This window comes from Benincasa hispida, chromosome 9, assembly GCF_027475165.1.
Source record: "Benincasa hispida cultivar pf3 chromosome 9, pf3_genome.v1.1, whole genome shotgun sequence".
Taxonomy (NCBI): domain Eukaryota; kingdom Viridiplantae; phylum Streptophyta; class Magnoliopsida; order Cucurbitales; family Cucurbitaceae; genus Benincasa; species Benincasa hispida.
The window spans coordinates 7,384,615-7,401,173 of NC_143486.1; the positions used below are offsets into that span (position 1 = coordinate 7,384,615).

Consider the following 16,559-nt stretch of genomic DNA (forward strand, 5'->3'; position numbering starts at 1 on the left):
ACAACTAAGTAGTTATTCTACGCTTATTCTCGCTTGTGCCTTTTTCTTTATCATCCTGTCAATATTTGCGATGTTCTTGATCTTTTACTTTTGCATTACTCATTGCGCTGCCATGATGTATAATATGTTCATACTTAGAAGAATTTCCGTGTTGACCAAAAAGTCAACATTTTGACTTTTTATGATTTTTTCCGTGTTGACTAATTTTGACCTCTCGAGCATGAATCCGCATTCATTTTCTCGAAATTCAAATCACATTTGAATATAAGGTCGGTCAAAGTTTGACTTTTCAAAGTCAAAAGTCAACTCTTTGACTTTTTACATCTTTGACCATTTCCATTATTTTCGAGCTTTTAAATATGAACGTATTCATATTCTTGATATTTAAATCACATTTAAATATTAAAGATGTATCTCTAAACGAAAAACCCGACCACTATATCACATATACTTGTCGGTTTCTCTCTCTTCACCTAATTCGAACAATTCAAATCATTTTATCATACTATTCTAAGTTTATTCTATATGAGCTAGTAGGGGAACCTAATGGACCTATAGATCATGGGCTCCAACGATTCGAGATTAGTTGGATAAACTCTTTAGACGGAGCTAATCAACATTCGTTAACTAATGGGTCATTCCACTATAGTCCCATAGTTGCACTCCCCTCACTATAGATATATTTGTGTCCATTTGATATAACCATGATTAGTAAGCTAATCCTTCACAAGTTGTTCATAATCTCAGTTGGGTCATAAAAACCGTTTTACCCCCAAGACTACATCTTGTTCTTAAGTTCCACTGATCCTCTAATGAACAATTGGTATAAGGTCTAACCTATAAACTGAATCCCTCTCAGGCCAAGGAGAGGGTGGGGCCCCTTGTTCAAGACTTGGATTCAGTACTAATGGGAATAATCTATCTACTATCCCTATAACGGGTAGGAGTGAATTCTGTCTTGCACCCTATGTTCCCAGCTATTCACCCAATCTTACCCTTGAAATGGGAGGCTTATTGGGCCAGCGATGGTGAGCTGCCCTCACCTATGCAGATCTAAGGATAATTCCGAGTAAACAGGAGTTCATAGTTAGCTCAGGATTAAGATTAAGTTACCTAGGTCATCAATTAACGAAATAGTTAGTTTTATTGTAACACCCCTAGAGTTTTTTTTTTAAGAATGAACTTTCGAGGACGAAAGTTCTTTGAGGAGGGAAGAATGTAACACCCCACATATTTTTTTAGTAATAATGTAATTTCAGCAACTTTATTATTTGGAATTTCAGTAATTTTCATTAGTTGGAGGGTATTTTTTGGAATTTTGGACTTCAAGTATAAGTGCGGGAATTTAAGTGTTAGCGTGAAAATTATTCAATTTTGAAATTCAATTTGAAAATTAATGGCAGGAATTAATTTTCTTTTGAAAAGGAAAGGAATTAAATAGTATAAAGTGGAATAAGGAAATGATTTAAATATAATTATACTATTTCCTTTTTAGTTATTGTTATTATTATTATTATTATTATTATTATATAAAATAAAAAGGGAACTTGTCTTCTTCCTCACGCACACCAAAACCCTTTCCCCCAAATTTTTCCTACCGTTCACGCGCCCTTCAGCTCGCTGCCTCTAGCCATGAGAGTTTCGCCGCTGCCAATCCGAGCCGTCAATGACCGTCGGTTCAAAGTGCCTCCACCAGCTATCGAAGGCCATAGACTGCACGAGCCAAGCCAGTCGCCCGCGCCGCCGCCACCGCTCCAGCTTTTGACCGCCGCGTGCCGCACCAATCTCGCCAGCCGGAAGAGCCATTTGAGTCGCCACCGCCTGCTTCGCCCTCACACCGCCAGCCCAGCCGCCGATCTCCATGGGTCACTGCCTCCCTTCGCCGCCGTTTGTCAGATTTTGGCTTGTGCTGAAGTTTTGGGTAAGATATGAGTCTTTTAGAATTTTCTTGAAGATTTTGGTTACTCAGTTGGTTTTGGCTGAAATTGTTAACACCCATTATGTTTGGGCCATAGATTCAAGCATTGAAGGAATTTTAAGGTCGAAGTGTGTTGTCAGGCATTGCGCAGGATTAAGTTGGGTTCGCAAACAGATTTGAGTTTGAAACTAATTTTGGACCAAGCAACATTTTGGTAAGTATATTAAGCCTTGGAAGGATTGAATTAAAATGTTGTTGCTGGAATTTGTTTGAGGTTCTAACCATTATTATTGAATTGCTTAGATTAAGACATTTATTTGAGAGACTGAAGACAATTTGGAAAAAACTACACTTTGGGCTTTAGATTCAAGTTTTGGAGAAGTTTTGAATTTAGATGCGAACAACTTGAGTTTGATTCCAACAAAATTTTGGTGTTAGAACTTTGAGGTGATCTTGGTCAAACCACTTTTAGGTAAGTTGTGCTGGTAATTTGGGAATGATTTAATGTTTAAAAATTGGGCTTAAAGGTTAAGATCGATTTTTGTCCATGTTCTAGGATCTTATTCAAAAGTTGTGGAAAGCCAGAAAGGAGTTTGTTCGCTTGACTTAACTTTTGGACTTTATTTGAGGTAAGTAATCTTACCACTGGAACTGCCCACGGGCCAGGCTTTAGTTGTATGCTAGCATGGTGAGTGTATGTTATGGTAAATTGTTAGCATGTTGATTGATAGTATGACCTGAATCAAAGTATGTTCTGGCACGAGTTCTAAATTGTTTAAATACACACCTAAGCACTTGATCGTTAGTATGTGATGGTATGTGTTTTCATATGTCGACGTCTGACCTGCTGGTGTTGAGGCATACTTGTATGTTGTAGAATTATGATGTCAGGTTTACATGAATGTTGTATATTATGTTGTTGAGGATTATGTGTATGTGAGGAGCCATGGTACCAAGGATTTCATGTATGTTTTAGAATTGTACGGTGTTGATTCTTTGAACGTTGAGACTGTGTGAATATCCTCATTGATTAGTTAGATGCTCACCAGTTTTGTGTTTCCTTCAGGATTCACCAGTTTTGTGTTTCCTTCGGGATTCACCAGTTTTGTGTTTCCTTTGGGATTCACCAGTTTGTGTTTCCTTCGGGATTCACCAATTTTGTGTTTCCTCCGAGATTCACCAGTTTTTTGTTTCCTCCGGGATTCACCAGTTTTGTGTTTCCTTCGGGATTCACCAATTTTGTGGGCATACTTAACTACAATAGGATAAGACTCAGTCTCTTGTCTGTTTCATGTATTTATGTGCCATATGCGGTATCTAGAGGACATAGATGCCTAGCCTGACCCTAGTGGTGGGGCTACTTACTGAGTATTTCATACTCATTCTTTCTTATGTTGATGTTTCAGGAAAAGGTAAAGATGTACCAGCGATGACGCAGCGGAATTCGTGATCGTGTCACTGGGACTAGACCTTTTCGCTTCCGCATTTTGAAATCTGTTATTTGGTTTTACTGTTTAAAATTTATTACTAAGGATTATTTCTTTTATATGCCTTTGATTAGCCTTTAACAATTTTGGGTACCCTATTAACTGTTTTAACAATTGCATTTAATACACGTCTTTTGAACTTCTCTTATTTAATTAGCATTTATTTCAAATAACTTAGCATCGTTTTTAAATTCTGTGCATTCATTTATTTTAGTAACGACCTTACCTAAGTCCTAGGGGGTCGGATCGTTACATTTATACATAAAACGACATTTAGAACGTAAAAAGTGACTATTTCATTGTTCAGTCTTATGCAAACTCATTGCTAGGATGCCCTCAATCACATATCTCTATATGGACGATTCAGGATCACATCGTTTGTACTAACTACAAAGTGGGCCCAACCTTTTGGCTATATATTTGAACTTGATCCATAGTGTCCCCAGAATAAGGCGCCCAACCTTATCCATATACTATAAACCATTTTGGCTATATATTTGAACTTGATCCACATTTATGTCACTACATATAGTTCAAACTACGTTAAATAGCCTCAGGACCTTAGTTTACTGGATTCAAGATTACAATTTCAATAACAACTTTATCGAAAAACAAAACATTTATTAATTTACAAACTACGAGTTTTAGGACATAAAATCCAACACTACATTTCTCAATGCATGATGACACATTTCCTATGTCTAGAACGCATGCGATATGTATGGAATGTAGCAGATAGAACTTATTTCTAAGTCTCTACTCTTGCTTATGCGCTCTAATCCGACTCTCTCAAGCCTAGATTCTGTCTTTAGACTACTCTCTCAAGTACTCCAAATGATGAATGAAGCATACATAAGATGATCGCATAAAGTGCATAGCTTAAGTCATGCTAGCTAAGTACTTCTCAACCCATTCACAAATTTAGCTACTGATGTATTGTGTGAAGAGACTGAACATAAATTGAAATGAAGTTTCCATTCTTGCAAATAAAGTGTTTGAGTACAAAATAATAAATGGTGTAAGAAGTATCAAGCCAGGTAAGCAATGTCTTGCTTCCTCTGGCTTTTTACACTACTCTTATCACTTCAATTCTTTCCCAAGTTATTAACTCTTGCTCTTGCAAGGGTTTGGTGTCTCTCCTCCATGATGTTTCCGGCAGTCTCTCGACCTCTTCAAAAATTAATTTCTTCTTAAGAATGCCCTTCCCTCGACTTCGCCTCTCTTCTTCGCTTGGAAGTCCTCCTTGTTTGGTAGCATTGGGTATTTATAGACTTCTAGAAAAAATAGTTCTTATCACTAATGATTGCGTGGATGGGCAGCATTAATTTTCATACCCTATTGCATCGTCTGATAGTCACCGAACATTCAATGTATTTGCAACGATATGGTCTTCAACGACTGTCAACTGAATTTCTGGAAGATAGCACGAAGAAAAGAGTTGGCAGTCATAAGAAGTAGTAAATATGCAGAAGGTAAAATAGATTCTTGAAAGAAAAACAAAAAAGGATACACAAAAGGATATACTTCGTCCCCGATGAATGTATGCCACTTATCATCACAGGGACTGAGTGTTTCTTCTTTATTTTGGCTTACCCAAGTCAATGGAAGTTTTCTCGCGTTGGAAATCCCCTCCATGATACAACTTTACTCTTTGTCCATTCACTTTAAATGCGTTGGTCCCATCTTCGTTGGTCAATTCCACCGCTCCATGCGGAAATACTTCCTTGATTATGAAAGGCCCGAACCAACGTGACTTCAATTTTCCAAGAAAGAGATGCAGCCTAGAGTTGAACAACAATACCCTTTGACCTGCTTTGAGATTTTTCTCGCAGAAACACCTATCATGCCATCGCTTGGTGCGTTCTTTGTAAATTTTGGAATTCTCATACGTTTGTAATCTCCACTCATCCAGCTCTAGTAGTTGAAGTTTTCTCTCTTCTCCTGCAACCTTAAGATTAAAGTTAAGTTTCTTAACTTCCCACATCGCCTTATATTCCAGTTCCAATGGTAGATGACAAACCTTTCCAAACACCAATGCATATGGTGACATGCCTATGGGTGTCTTATAAGCAGTCCGATATGCCCACAAGGCATCATCTAGTTTCATGGCTCAATCCTTCCACGATGGTTTCACCACCTTCTCTGAGATAGTCTTTATTTCTCTATTAGAAACCTCTGTTTGTTCGTTTATTTAGGGGTGATACACAGTGGTGATCTTATGGTGGACATTATATTTGATCAACAGTTTACTAACAATGTGATTCACAAAGTGGGTCCCTTCGTCACTTATTGTGGCACGTGGGGTGCCAAAACAAGTGAAGATGTTTTTCTGCAAGAACTTAGAAACTGTTGCCACATCGTTTGCAATGCATAAAACAGCTTCAATCCATTTGGAAACATAGTCGATATTCAATAAAATGTATTTATAACCGTTTGACGATGGAAATGGTCCCATGAAATCTATTCCCAGACGTCAAATAGATCCACCTCTAAAATGACGTTCATTGGCATCACATTTTTTTTTTCTAAAATGCTTCCAGTGCATTGGCACTTATCGCATTTCATGGAGTATTCTCATACATTTTTAAACAGTGGGTCAGTAATACCCACATTGCAAAACTTTCGCCGCTGTCCGCTGAAATGCCCTCCATAAGGTGATTCTTGACATTGAAACAATATGCGATGGAAAGCAGTTTCTAGAACATAGAGTCTCAATATCTGGTCTGGTTCCCTTTTGTAGAGATTTACCCAATAGTAAAATTTGCATTCATGTATGAGCCTTTTCTTTTGATGGGATGTGTAGTTTTCAGGGAATTGTTTGCAAGCCAAAAAGTTGACAATATCCGTACACCAGGATAGTTCTTCAATCTTAAGCAACTACTCATCAGGAAATGAGGCATTCACCACTGATTGGATGCGATCCACTTTTGGATTTTCTAATCGCGATAAATGGTCAGCGACCTTGTTCTCTGTTCCCTTTCGGTCGATTATTTCCATATCAAATTCTTGGAGTAAGAGAGCCCATCGGATTAGTCTAGGCTTCCCATCTTTTTTGGTCATCAAATATCTTATCACAGAGTGGTTTGTGTGGACTATCACTTTTGACCCCAAAAAATAAGGTATGAATTTTTCAATTGCAAAATCACCGCTAAAAGTTCCTTCTCGGTGGTGGTGTAATTCGTTTGCATGGAGTTTAGTGTTTTGCTAGCATATACGATGGGTTGTAACATTGTCTTTACTTTTTGTGCCAAGACTTCCCCCATCGCATATCTGCTGGCATCGCACATCAGTTTGAATGGCTTCGTCCAATCTGGTGCGATCAGAATTGGCGCTATAGTCAAAGTGTCTTTTAGTGTTTTGAATACAGTGAGGCAGTATGAATCGAAATCAAAGGGTCTATCAGCTTCCAACCATTCAAAGGTCGAACGATTTTGGAAAAGTCCTTCACAAACCTTCTGTAAAACCTCTATGTCCTAGGAAACTCCTTAAAGCTGTCACAGGGGGTGGAAGATTTTCTATAGCTTCAATCTTTGCTTTGTCCACCTTTAATCCATTCCTTGAGACTTTGTGCCTGAGCACAATTCCTTCCTTGACCATAAAATGGCACTTTTCCCAGTTCAACACCAGATTAATTTCCTCACATCTTCTCAGTATTCTCTCCAGGTTTTGCAGACAGATTCATATGTTTGTCCATAGGCCGAGAAGTCATCCATAAAGATTTCAACCGAGTCTTCAAGGTACTCGGAGAAGATTGCCATCATACACCTTTGAAACGTACTAGGTGTATTGCATAATCCAAAAGGCATGCGACGAAAGCGAATGTTCCATGTAGACATGTGAACGTGGTCTTTTCTTGATCCTCTGGTGCGATCATAATTTGGTTATAGCCTGCGTATCCATCAAGAAAGCAACAATAATCATTCCCCGCTAATCTGTCGAGTATTTGATCAATGAAAGGTAAAGGGAAATGATCTTTCTTTGTCGCGGCATTGAGTTTCCTACAGTCCATACAAATCTGCCAACCCGTGACGGTCCTCATGGGGGTCAATTCATTGTTTGCGTTAGAAACCACTGTCATCCCACCCTTTTTGGGAACACATTACACGGGGCTGACCCACGTGCTATCTGCGATAGGGTAGATAATGTCGGCATCTAACCATTTGATGATTTCTTTTTTGACAACCTCTTTCATTGCAGGGTTTAGTTTGCGTTAAGGCTCTATTGAGCCCTTCTGATTTTCTTCAAGCCAGATTCGATGCATGCAATACGTTGGGCTGATACCTCTGATGTCTACGAGCGTCAATTCGATTCTAGTATATTTTTCCAGAACACTGATCAGCCCAGTTTCTTTTTCTTCAGGTAACGCACAGGATATGATGACTGGTAAGGTTTCATTCTGGCCGAGAAATACGTACTTCAAGTGAGTTGGTAGATTTTTTATTTCTAGTGTAGGTGGTTTCTCTAAAGAGGGCTTCTGTGCTTTTCTTTCTTCATCCAAATTCAGCATTTCATCATTCTTCAACATCTCTGTTATCGCATGGCAAGTCCTAATGGATGCTATCACATCTTCTCTTTCTTCATTCTCTTCTTCGGACTCCCAATTTTCAACGCCAGTTTGTTCATCATCGAAATCTGATAAACCTTCCTCATCTGGGAACTTCATTGCCTTGATAATATTGAACCTGAGCTTCTTTCCGTTGACGCTCATTGTGATTTCTCCCTTGTGCACATCTATTTGAGCACGACCAGTAGACAAGAATGGTCGTCCCAATATGATTGGAACATTTTTATCTGACTCATAATCTAAAATAATGAAGTTTTCAGGTAGAATGAATTTGTCTATTGTTACTGATAACTGGCAGAATTGCCAATTATTATAAGCCTTTTATTTAGAATCATGAGGGCCAATAAGTAGAAAATGTGATGATAATCTTAGAATTTGCGAAGATTTGAGTTTTGCATCAATTAGCACCTAGATCCTCACTGACCCCTACATTATGTGTTACTCTATGTTGAAGTGTCTATTTTTGTAGCTATCGCAGGAATCAAACGCATGCGTTTGAAATAAGCAATCACAAACAAACGCATGCGTTGAAGGTTGGATCGTATGTGTCCATCGCATGGAAGTTGCGGTGAACGTACGCGTCCAACGCATGGAAGTTGCGGTAATCGTATGCGTCTATCGCATGGAAGTTGTGATGATCAAGCGAATGCGGTGATCAATTGAAAATTGTGGCCACGGAGTGATGACCATAATAGAAGGACGATTGCAAGACGGGTAGAACACGTTGATGCTTTAGCTGAATCAAGCTTGGACACATACCTTGGGAGTATCAACAAGATAAGGCGATGTGACATTGCCCATACCGCAACAAAAGCATCAGTGAGCCATAACGCAATCATTATAGTTTTCGGCGTTTAAACTCTATAAATAGCATTTTAAACCTTCATTTCAAGACATCCGAGCTTTTGCCTCAAGGCAGAAGTTTATGATCACAGATGAGAGCTTGAAAGAGATTTCCAGTGAGAATTCTTCATCTCTATAACCCAGACCGAGTGATGATTAGAGCATTCACCGGAGATAGAGCTCGAGAGAGACATCTCCACCATTCAACCATGGCACCATCGACAGCCTTGATGCAGAGTCCTTCATCTGCCTTCTAATCTCTGTATTGTATATTAGCTTAAGATATTAAGATATGTTGTGATCAATGCAAATCTTAACTCCTTCATTACCATCTTTTTCATCATCTTCATCTCTATCATAGTTTTTCTTCAGCGTTTATTTATCAAAGTCAATCGTATGCTTAATCGTGTAGCCTAGAGATAGGACGCATGTAGCAACCCACCAAGAGGTGTGCGTTATGCGAGTATAGTGAGTTAATCCTCTTTGCTTAGTGAAAGGATGTGGCAATGCCTGTCTATAGGATGTTGCATTGCTTGTCTATAAGTTAAGTAGCCGCGTCTAACTGCCTGAGAAGGTAAGGGATGGAACGCACTAAGCAAGGTTCGTATTGTTCCTAGAGATAGACACAATCTTATGCTCGACGCAACCATGCACTATAGAGATATAGTCATGTGGTTGGCTACCTAGAGGTGTGATGCGTTAGTGCAACGAGCTGGGATTACTCGAGCGATTTAAGATAGTAAACGTTACTAAGCGTTAATGATTGTTGTGTCTCTACTTATTCTCATTGCAAGTCTTCTATTGCTCAATCTGTTTAGTTAGGAGTAGGAGTAATGTGTGAAATATTTAAACCTTCTTTGCTTTATTTTTATTCTTATTCATCGCCTCAAACGCATCACCTCACAAATATTATTGAGTGACAAGTCCCCGTGTTCGACCTCGAATTACCCGAGAAACTTGCGTTTGTGTTATACTTGGCGTAACCGTAAGAAAACTTATGATAGGAATGCGTGGTTATTGCATGCTAAGATTAACGCATCTTCATTCAGACGCATGACCTCAGACGCATGAGTGAAAACGCATAAGCCATGTTTAACGCATGATTTAATGTACAACCCCATTCGTCCTTAAAAATAAAAGAAAACAAAACACGTCCCTAAATTATCCCAACAAGTTTTTGGCGTCGTTGTCGGGAACTTGGCAGCTAATGTTTTGTGAATTTTCCTTGTGTTTTCGCAGGCACCCTTTCAATCTTATGCATATTGTAGATTGTGCGACCAAGCTGCAAATAATAATTGAAGTATAGACGATGCGTCGAAAGTCAAATATTGACCCTGAGATAGAAAGGCTATCTGTCGGATGAGCTGGAAGCAGTCTTAGACGCATGTCAACCATCATGCGTCCAACAATTGCTGGAAACTCCAATGGTCAGGGCGAGCCCTTGACCCAAGCAGTTGAGAGCCATCTCCTGTATGGGAGACTCCTTGCGGTGACAACACTCCAATTTCTCCAAGGACGTCTTCTACTCTATCTTTTACATTGCTTTCCTAGTTTAGTTTATTATTTTTATTTTGGATATACGAATGCTTCCTTGGTTGTGGTGCGTTTGCTCCTTGTAGGTGCGATAATAACTCTCCTCGGTGCACAGTTACAATGGAAGAATCCTCCACATCCTTCAACGCATGGCTTCAATCGCATGAACTCCAATGCATTGTCGCATGCGTTCTTCTACTTAAGGTTCTGTTCTTGTTATCTTTTATGCCTTATCCTCTTGAAATTCTCTTTGTCTGACTGCGGTTCTTTGCGATGCGTCTATAATGGTACAAATAATTCACCGCGTCCTCTAACTAGTATCGCAAGGCACCCCTTACTTTTAATAGCCTCTTCAAAGTGTGAAAGTCTAGTTTTATTGTGTGCAAACCCTTGCTCAAACATTTGTTATCACATTCCTCTTGAGTTTTTTTTTAGCTGCAGTGAGAATGCTGCCACCCTCTAAGTTTGGGGGGTGGCAGCGATATCGGAGAATTGCGTTCATCACATTGCGATCATTCCTTCAAAAAATAAACTTTTGAAAATAACAACTCCACTGCCAACGCAATGGGGAAACCCATGTTGACAAGAGTTGAGTTGTGAAAGGCACTTACCCGTAATTGGATGTCCGCATGACACCCGTGGGGGCAAGCCAAAACGAAGGTAAGTCGCCAGGATCAACGCATAAGCGCAATTCCTCTGTCTGGCGCAAGCCAACTTAAGCAAGACATGAGTTGATTTGAATATGGAACGCAACCGAAGTTGGATGCCCGCATGACACACGTGGGGGTAAGCCAAAACGAAGAGTGTAACCACGTTCAATGTCGCATTAGAATAAGTAAACGCATAAGCTTGAATTGTTTTGAATGAACGCATTCTCATGAGCTGAACGCAAAGTTGTGGAGAATGAATAAAAAGTTTTTGAGCAAAGGCTTTCCGAATTTAACTTAGAAAAGATCTCTTTGGAGAATCAGCCGAAGTAGAGAAAAGCACTGCGTCCATAGTTAGAGGAACGAGTAAATTATATTTTGAGAAGATGGTCATCGCAAAGAGACGTCGGAAGGTCAGTTAAGAATTTCTTGAGTATAACGCATGCTTGAGGACAAGCATGATTCTAAGTTTGGGGGGGTGATAACTGGCAGAAATGTCAGTTGTTATAAGCCTTTTATTTAGAATCATAAGGGCTAATAAGTAGAAAATGCAGTGATACTACTTAGAATTTGCGAAAATTTGAGTTTTGCGTCAATTAGCACCTAGATCCTCACTGACCCCAATATTATACGTTACTCCATGCCGAAGTGTCTATTTTTGTAGCTATCGCAGGAATCAAACGCATGCGTTTGAAATAAGCAATCATAGACAAACACATGCGCTGAAGCCAGGTGATCGCAAAGACAAATGCATGCGCTGAAGTTTGGATCGTATGCGTCCATCGCATGGAGTTGCAGTGATCGTATGCGTCCAACGCATGGAAGTTGTGGTAATTGTATGCATCCAACGCATGGAAGTTGCGGTAAATGTATGCTTCCATCACATAGAAGTTGCGATGTTCAAGCGAATGCAGTGATCAATTGGAAATTGCAGCCATGGAGTGATGACCATAATAGAAGGACGATCGTAAGACGGGTAGAACGCGTTGATGCTTCAGCTGAATCAAGCTCGAATGCATACCTTGGGAGTATCAACAAGATAAGGCGATGTGACATTGCCCATACCGTGACAAAAGCATCAGTGAGCCATAACGCAATCATTATAGTTGTCGGCGTTTAAACTCTATAGATAGCCTTTTGAACCTTTATTTCAAGACATCCGAGCTTTTTCCTCGAGACAGAAGTTTGTGATCACAGATGAGAGCTTGAAAGAGATTTCCAGTGAGAATTCTTCATCTCTACAACGCAGACCGAGTGACGATTAGAGCATTCGCTAGAGATAGAGTTCGAGAAAGACATCTCCACCATTCAACCATAGCACCATCGACAGCCTTGACGCAGAGTCCTTCATCTTCCTTCTAATTTCTGTATTGTATTACATTTTAGCTTGAGATATTAAGATATTTTGTGATCAATACAAATCTTAACTCCTTCATTACCATCTTCTTCATCATCTTCATCTCTATCATAGTTTTTCTTCAGCGTTTATTTATCAAAGTCAATCGCATGTTTAATCGTGTAGCCTAGAGATAGGACGCATGTAGCAACCCATCGAGAGGTGTGCATTGTGCGAGTATAGTGAGTTAATCCTCTTTGCTTGGTGAATGGCTATGGCAACGCCTGTCTATGGGATGTTGCATTGCTTGTCTATAAGTTAAGTAGCCGCATCTAACAGCCTGAGAAGGTAAGAGATGGAACGCACTTAGCAAGGTTCGTATTGTTCCTAGAGATAGGCACAATCTTATGCTCGACGCAACCCTGCACTATAGAGATATAGTCATGCAGCTAGCCACCTAGAGGTATGATGCATTAGTGCAACGAGCTGGGAGTACTCGAGCGATTTAAGATAGTAAATGTTACTAAGCGTTAATGGTTGTTGTGTCTCTACTTATTCTCATTGCAAGTCTTCTATTGCCCAATCTGTTTAGTTAGGAGTAGGAGTAGTGTGTAAAAAATTTAAACCTTCTTCGCTTTATTTTTATTCTTATTCATCGCCTCAAACGCATCACCTCACAAATATTATTGAGTGACAAGTCCCCATGTTCGACCTCGGATTTCCCGAGAAACTTGCATTTGTGTTATACTTGGCGCAAGCATAAGAAAACTTATGATAGGAACGCGTGGTTATTTCATACTAAGATTAACGTATCTTCATTCCAACGCATGACCTCAGACGCATGGGTGCAAACGCATAAGCCATGTCTAACGCATAATTTAATGTACAACCCCATTCGTCCTTAAAAATAAAACAAAACAAAACGCGTCCCTAAATTATCCCAACAGTTACCAAGACATCTTTTAATTTCCCTTCAAGGTGCACCAAGGATCTATCAGCGAGTTGAAGAGTCACTATTCTGGGCGTTAGCTGTCCCACATTCAATCTTTTTAAAATTGAAAGGGGTATTAAGTTTATGCTTGCCCCAAGATCGCATAATGATTGACCAATATAGATTTCTCCTATTGAGCAAGGTATTGTAAAACTGCCTGGGTCGCGCATCTTTGGTGGAATTATAGTGTTGTGTTCTTGTGTCAATGCCACCGTGGCGAATCTTTCCGTGCTTCTTTTCTTCGAGACAATGTCCTTTTTAAATTTTGCATACACCGACATCTGCTCTATCGCTTCTATGAATGGAATATTAATGTGCAATTATTTCAAAATTTCCAAGAAGCGCTGATACAGGCCTTCATCGTTATGTTTCTTTTTCAGTGTTTGAGGAAATGGAGGTAGCTGCACTTCCAATGTTTCATGGTTTGGAGGCTTAGAGGTGGTCGCATCTTCTGGCTCTCTAGTCTCGGACTCTTTTGATTTAGTTTGCGATAAAGGCTTTTTTTATTCAATCGTAGGTTGCTCCTTTGACTCGGTCTTGCGAGGCTCCTTTATGACTTCTATCGCCGCCTTTCCACTCCTTAGGGTGACTGCTTGGCAATGTTCTTTCCCGACATTTCCTTGATTGCATTGAAGCTCGGTTGAGCTAGGCAATGTCCCTTGGGGTCTGTTCTTTAACTCTCCCGCAATTTGTCCCATTTCAATTTCCAAATTGTGAATGGATGTAGCTTGGTTTTGAAAGACTGTTTCATTCTTTTCGATGCATTTCTTCAATAGGTTTTCCAGGGATGATGAGGATGGTGGTTTGCTAGCTTGTTGTTGTCCATTACATCTATGGAAAAACCCTAGCAGACTTTCTCTCTGAGCCACAGGCTGACTGCCTTGCTGTTGGTTGTTCTTCCAAGAAAAATTAGGGTGATTTCGCCACCCCGGGTTGTAAGTGTTTGAAAAATGATTGTTTTTTACAAAGGAAACTGATTGAGGATTTCATGGGCATTCCTCAAAAGAATGTGATTCTTCACATAAGACACAGTTGGTGCTTGTTTACTTTATCGCATTGACTTGCCCATTTCGAGCTCTTGAATTGTTTATTGCGATGCCTTGCAACAAGATAGCTAGAGACATAGTCTTGCAAGATGGAATTCGCTCTTACCCGATTTAGGGTTAGAAGATAGGTTATTCCTTTAAGTACTATTTTTTGGTTTTGAACAATGGGGCCCCATCCTCTCATGGTCAAAAGGGACATGGTTTATTAGCCAAACTATAAACCAATTATTCAATAGAGGATCAGTGGGAGCTTAAGGAGCAAGATGTATTTAAAGGGGTAAAACACTATTTTGACGTAGTTGTAAATACGAACGACCTGTGAAGGTTCAACTTATTGATTATGGTTAAAGTGGACAAAAATATATCTATAGTGAGGAGAGTGCAACTATCGAGCTATAGTGGTGTGTCTTGGTAGTTAACGAATATTGATTAATTTGGTCTAAATAGTTTAGCCAATTAATCTCGTTAGAGCTCATGATCTGTAAGTCCATAAGGTCCCTCTACTAGCTTGTAAAATTGTATCATGGATTAGTGAATTGAGCGGTTTTGAAGCATTCAAAATTGAAATTAGAGTTTTGAATTTGAAGTGTTCAAATTCAATTTAGGGTTTGATTAATTGAATTTGATATAACTAAAACGTTTACTTTTGTTGAAATTGAATGGAAATATTTGATATTAAATTATTAACATGAATAGGGTGTTTAATTAATTTAATATTTGATATTAAATTATTATTTATTTATTTAATTAAATTTGTTTAATTAATTATTTAAATAAAACATTTTAAAAAATTTTGAGATTCAAAATTCAATTTTGAATTAATTAAATTTATTTTTTTGAAAATTTAATTTAATTTTGAAAAATGAATTTTAAAAAAATGAAGTTAGTGGAATCCTCTAATTAATACCTAGTCCACTATGATCAGCTCATTGAGGTGTCAATGGGTTGAAGATTGGAGTGCCTGCATGTTTATTCTTCATAAATATGTTGAATTTCATCATTGAAAGGATGTTGCATTGTGAATTTCTGAAATTTAGCTGCTTCTCTCCAAACCTCATCTTTCCCTACCAAATTGATCTCAATTTAATGTTTTCACCACACAATCCAAGTTGTAGAATAGTAAAGAAGATCCTCTTGGTGGTCTACTGTGCATTTCAAGGCCAAATTCGTAGAGAGGTGCTGGAATTGCTGTGATCAACAAAGGTATTGTTCATCTTGAAACCATCTTTTTTGAAAATAGTTTTCATACATGTTTTTAAACTCAAATTAAGTGTAATTAGAATGCTTATCGATTCTGATTTCTTCCACTGCATGTTTGTATACTCCATCAATTGGTATCAGAGCATGATTTAAGCATTCAATTAACGTTAATTTGAGTTTGGTGGGTGAATTTCTGTAGATTCATGTTTGGTTGACTGATATGGTTGAAATTAAACTTCGGCATTAGATTTCTCTTTGATTATGTTGTTAAATTTTGTATTTGGCTCTTGTTTGATGAACTTATATGTGCGCTCTAAAGTTTATAATTTTATTGGAATCAATAGAGTTCAAATTAGGTTGTAATCAAAGATTATAGCAGGCAAGGTCAGCAGTAGAAAACTGGATTCGGAGCTACTGCCGGCAGCATTGCAACGCTGCACCAGAGCGTTGTGATGCTGCTCTTGATGAAACTCATGGCATTACAATGTTGGGATGGAGTGTTGCAATGCTGCTCATCCTAGCCTAGAAAGACGTACGTGTTCGTGAGCCAGTTCGCACGGGTGAAGTCGGTTCGACTGGTTTGGTTCTTTTCTAGTCTGGTTAGCGCTCTCTGGTTCGGTTCAACCTCATTTGGAGCCTTGAAAAGTCGGTTCGAGCAGTTTGGGGTCGGTTCTGGTCGGGTCAAGCGGTCCATATTCAAAATATTATTTGTAATATTTAATTAAATTTTCTTGCTTAGGATGCCAAAGTTGAACCATATCGGTGTTGTGTTAAATATTTATGCATGTGATGTATGTTATATTTAAATTAAACATGTATGTGTATAATGTATGCCATGTAGATTTAAAATCCCACCATAGGAAGCATGTTACATGCTTTGAATATATGTTATAAAGGGTTATAATATATAGTATGCATGTTTAAGGTTTCTAAAATTTAATATAAGTGTTATATTAAAGTTTGAATGCCTTTGATGAATGTTATGGATGGAAAG

The 16,559-nt window shown here is 38.8% G+C and overlaps 1 protein-coding gene across 1 annotated transcript; it reads right to left on the reverse strand.

Moving 5' to 3' along the window:
- Positions 1 to 4,984: 4,984 nt before the first annotated feature.
- LOC120086476 (uncharacterized) lies at positions 4,985 to 5,512 on the reverse strand. The gene has a single exon (XM_039043149.1). The coding sequence runs from the start codon at positions 5,510 to 5,512 to the stop codon at positions 4,985 to 4,987; it is 528 nt and encodes a 175-aa protein (XP_038899077.1).
- Positions 5,513 to 16,559: the final 11,047 nt, after the last annotated feature.

Excerpts from the sequence above, each read along its gene's own strand:
- LOC120086476 (XM_039043149.1), bottom strand. The coding sequence starts at position 5,512 with ATGAAACTAGATGATGCCTTGTGGGCATATCGGACTGCTTATAAGACA.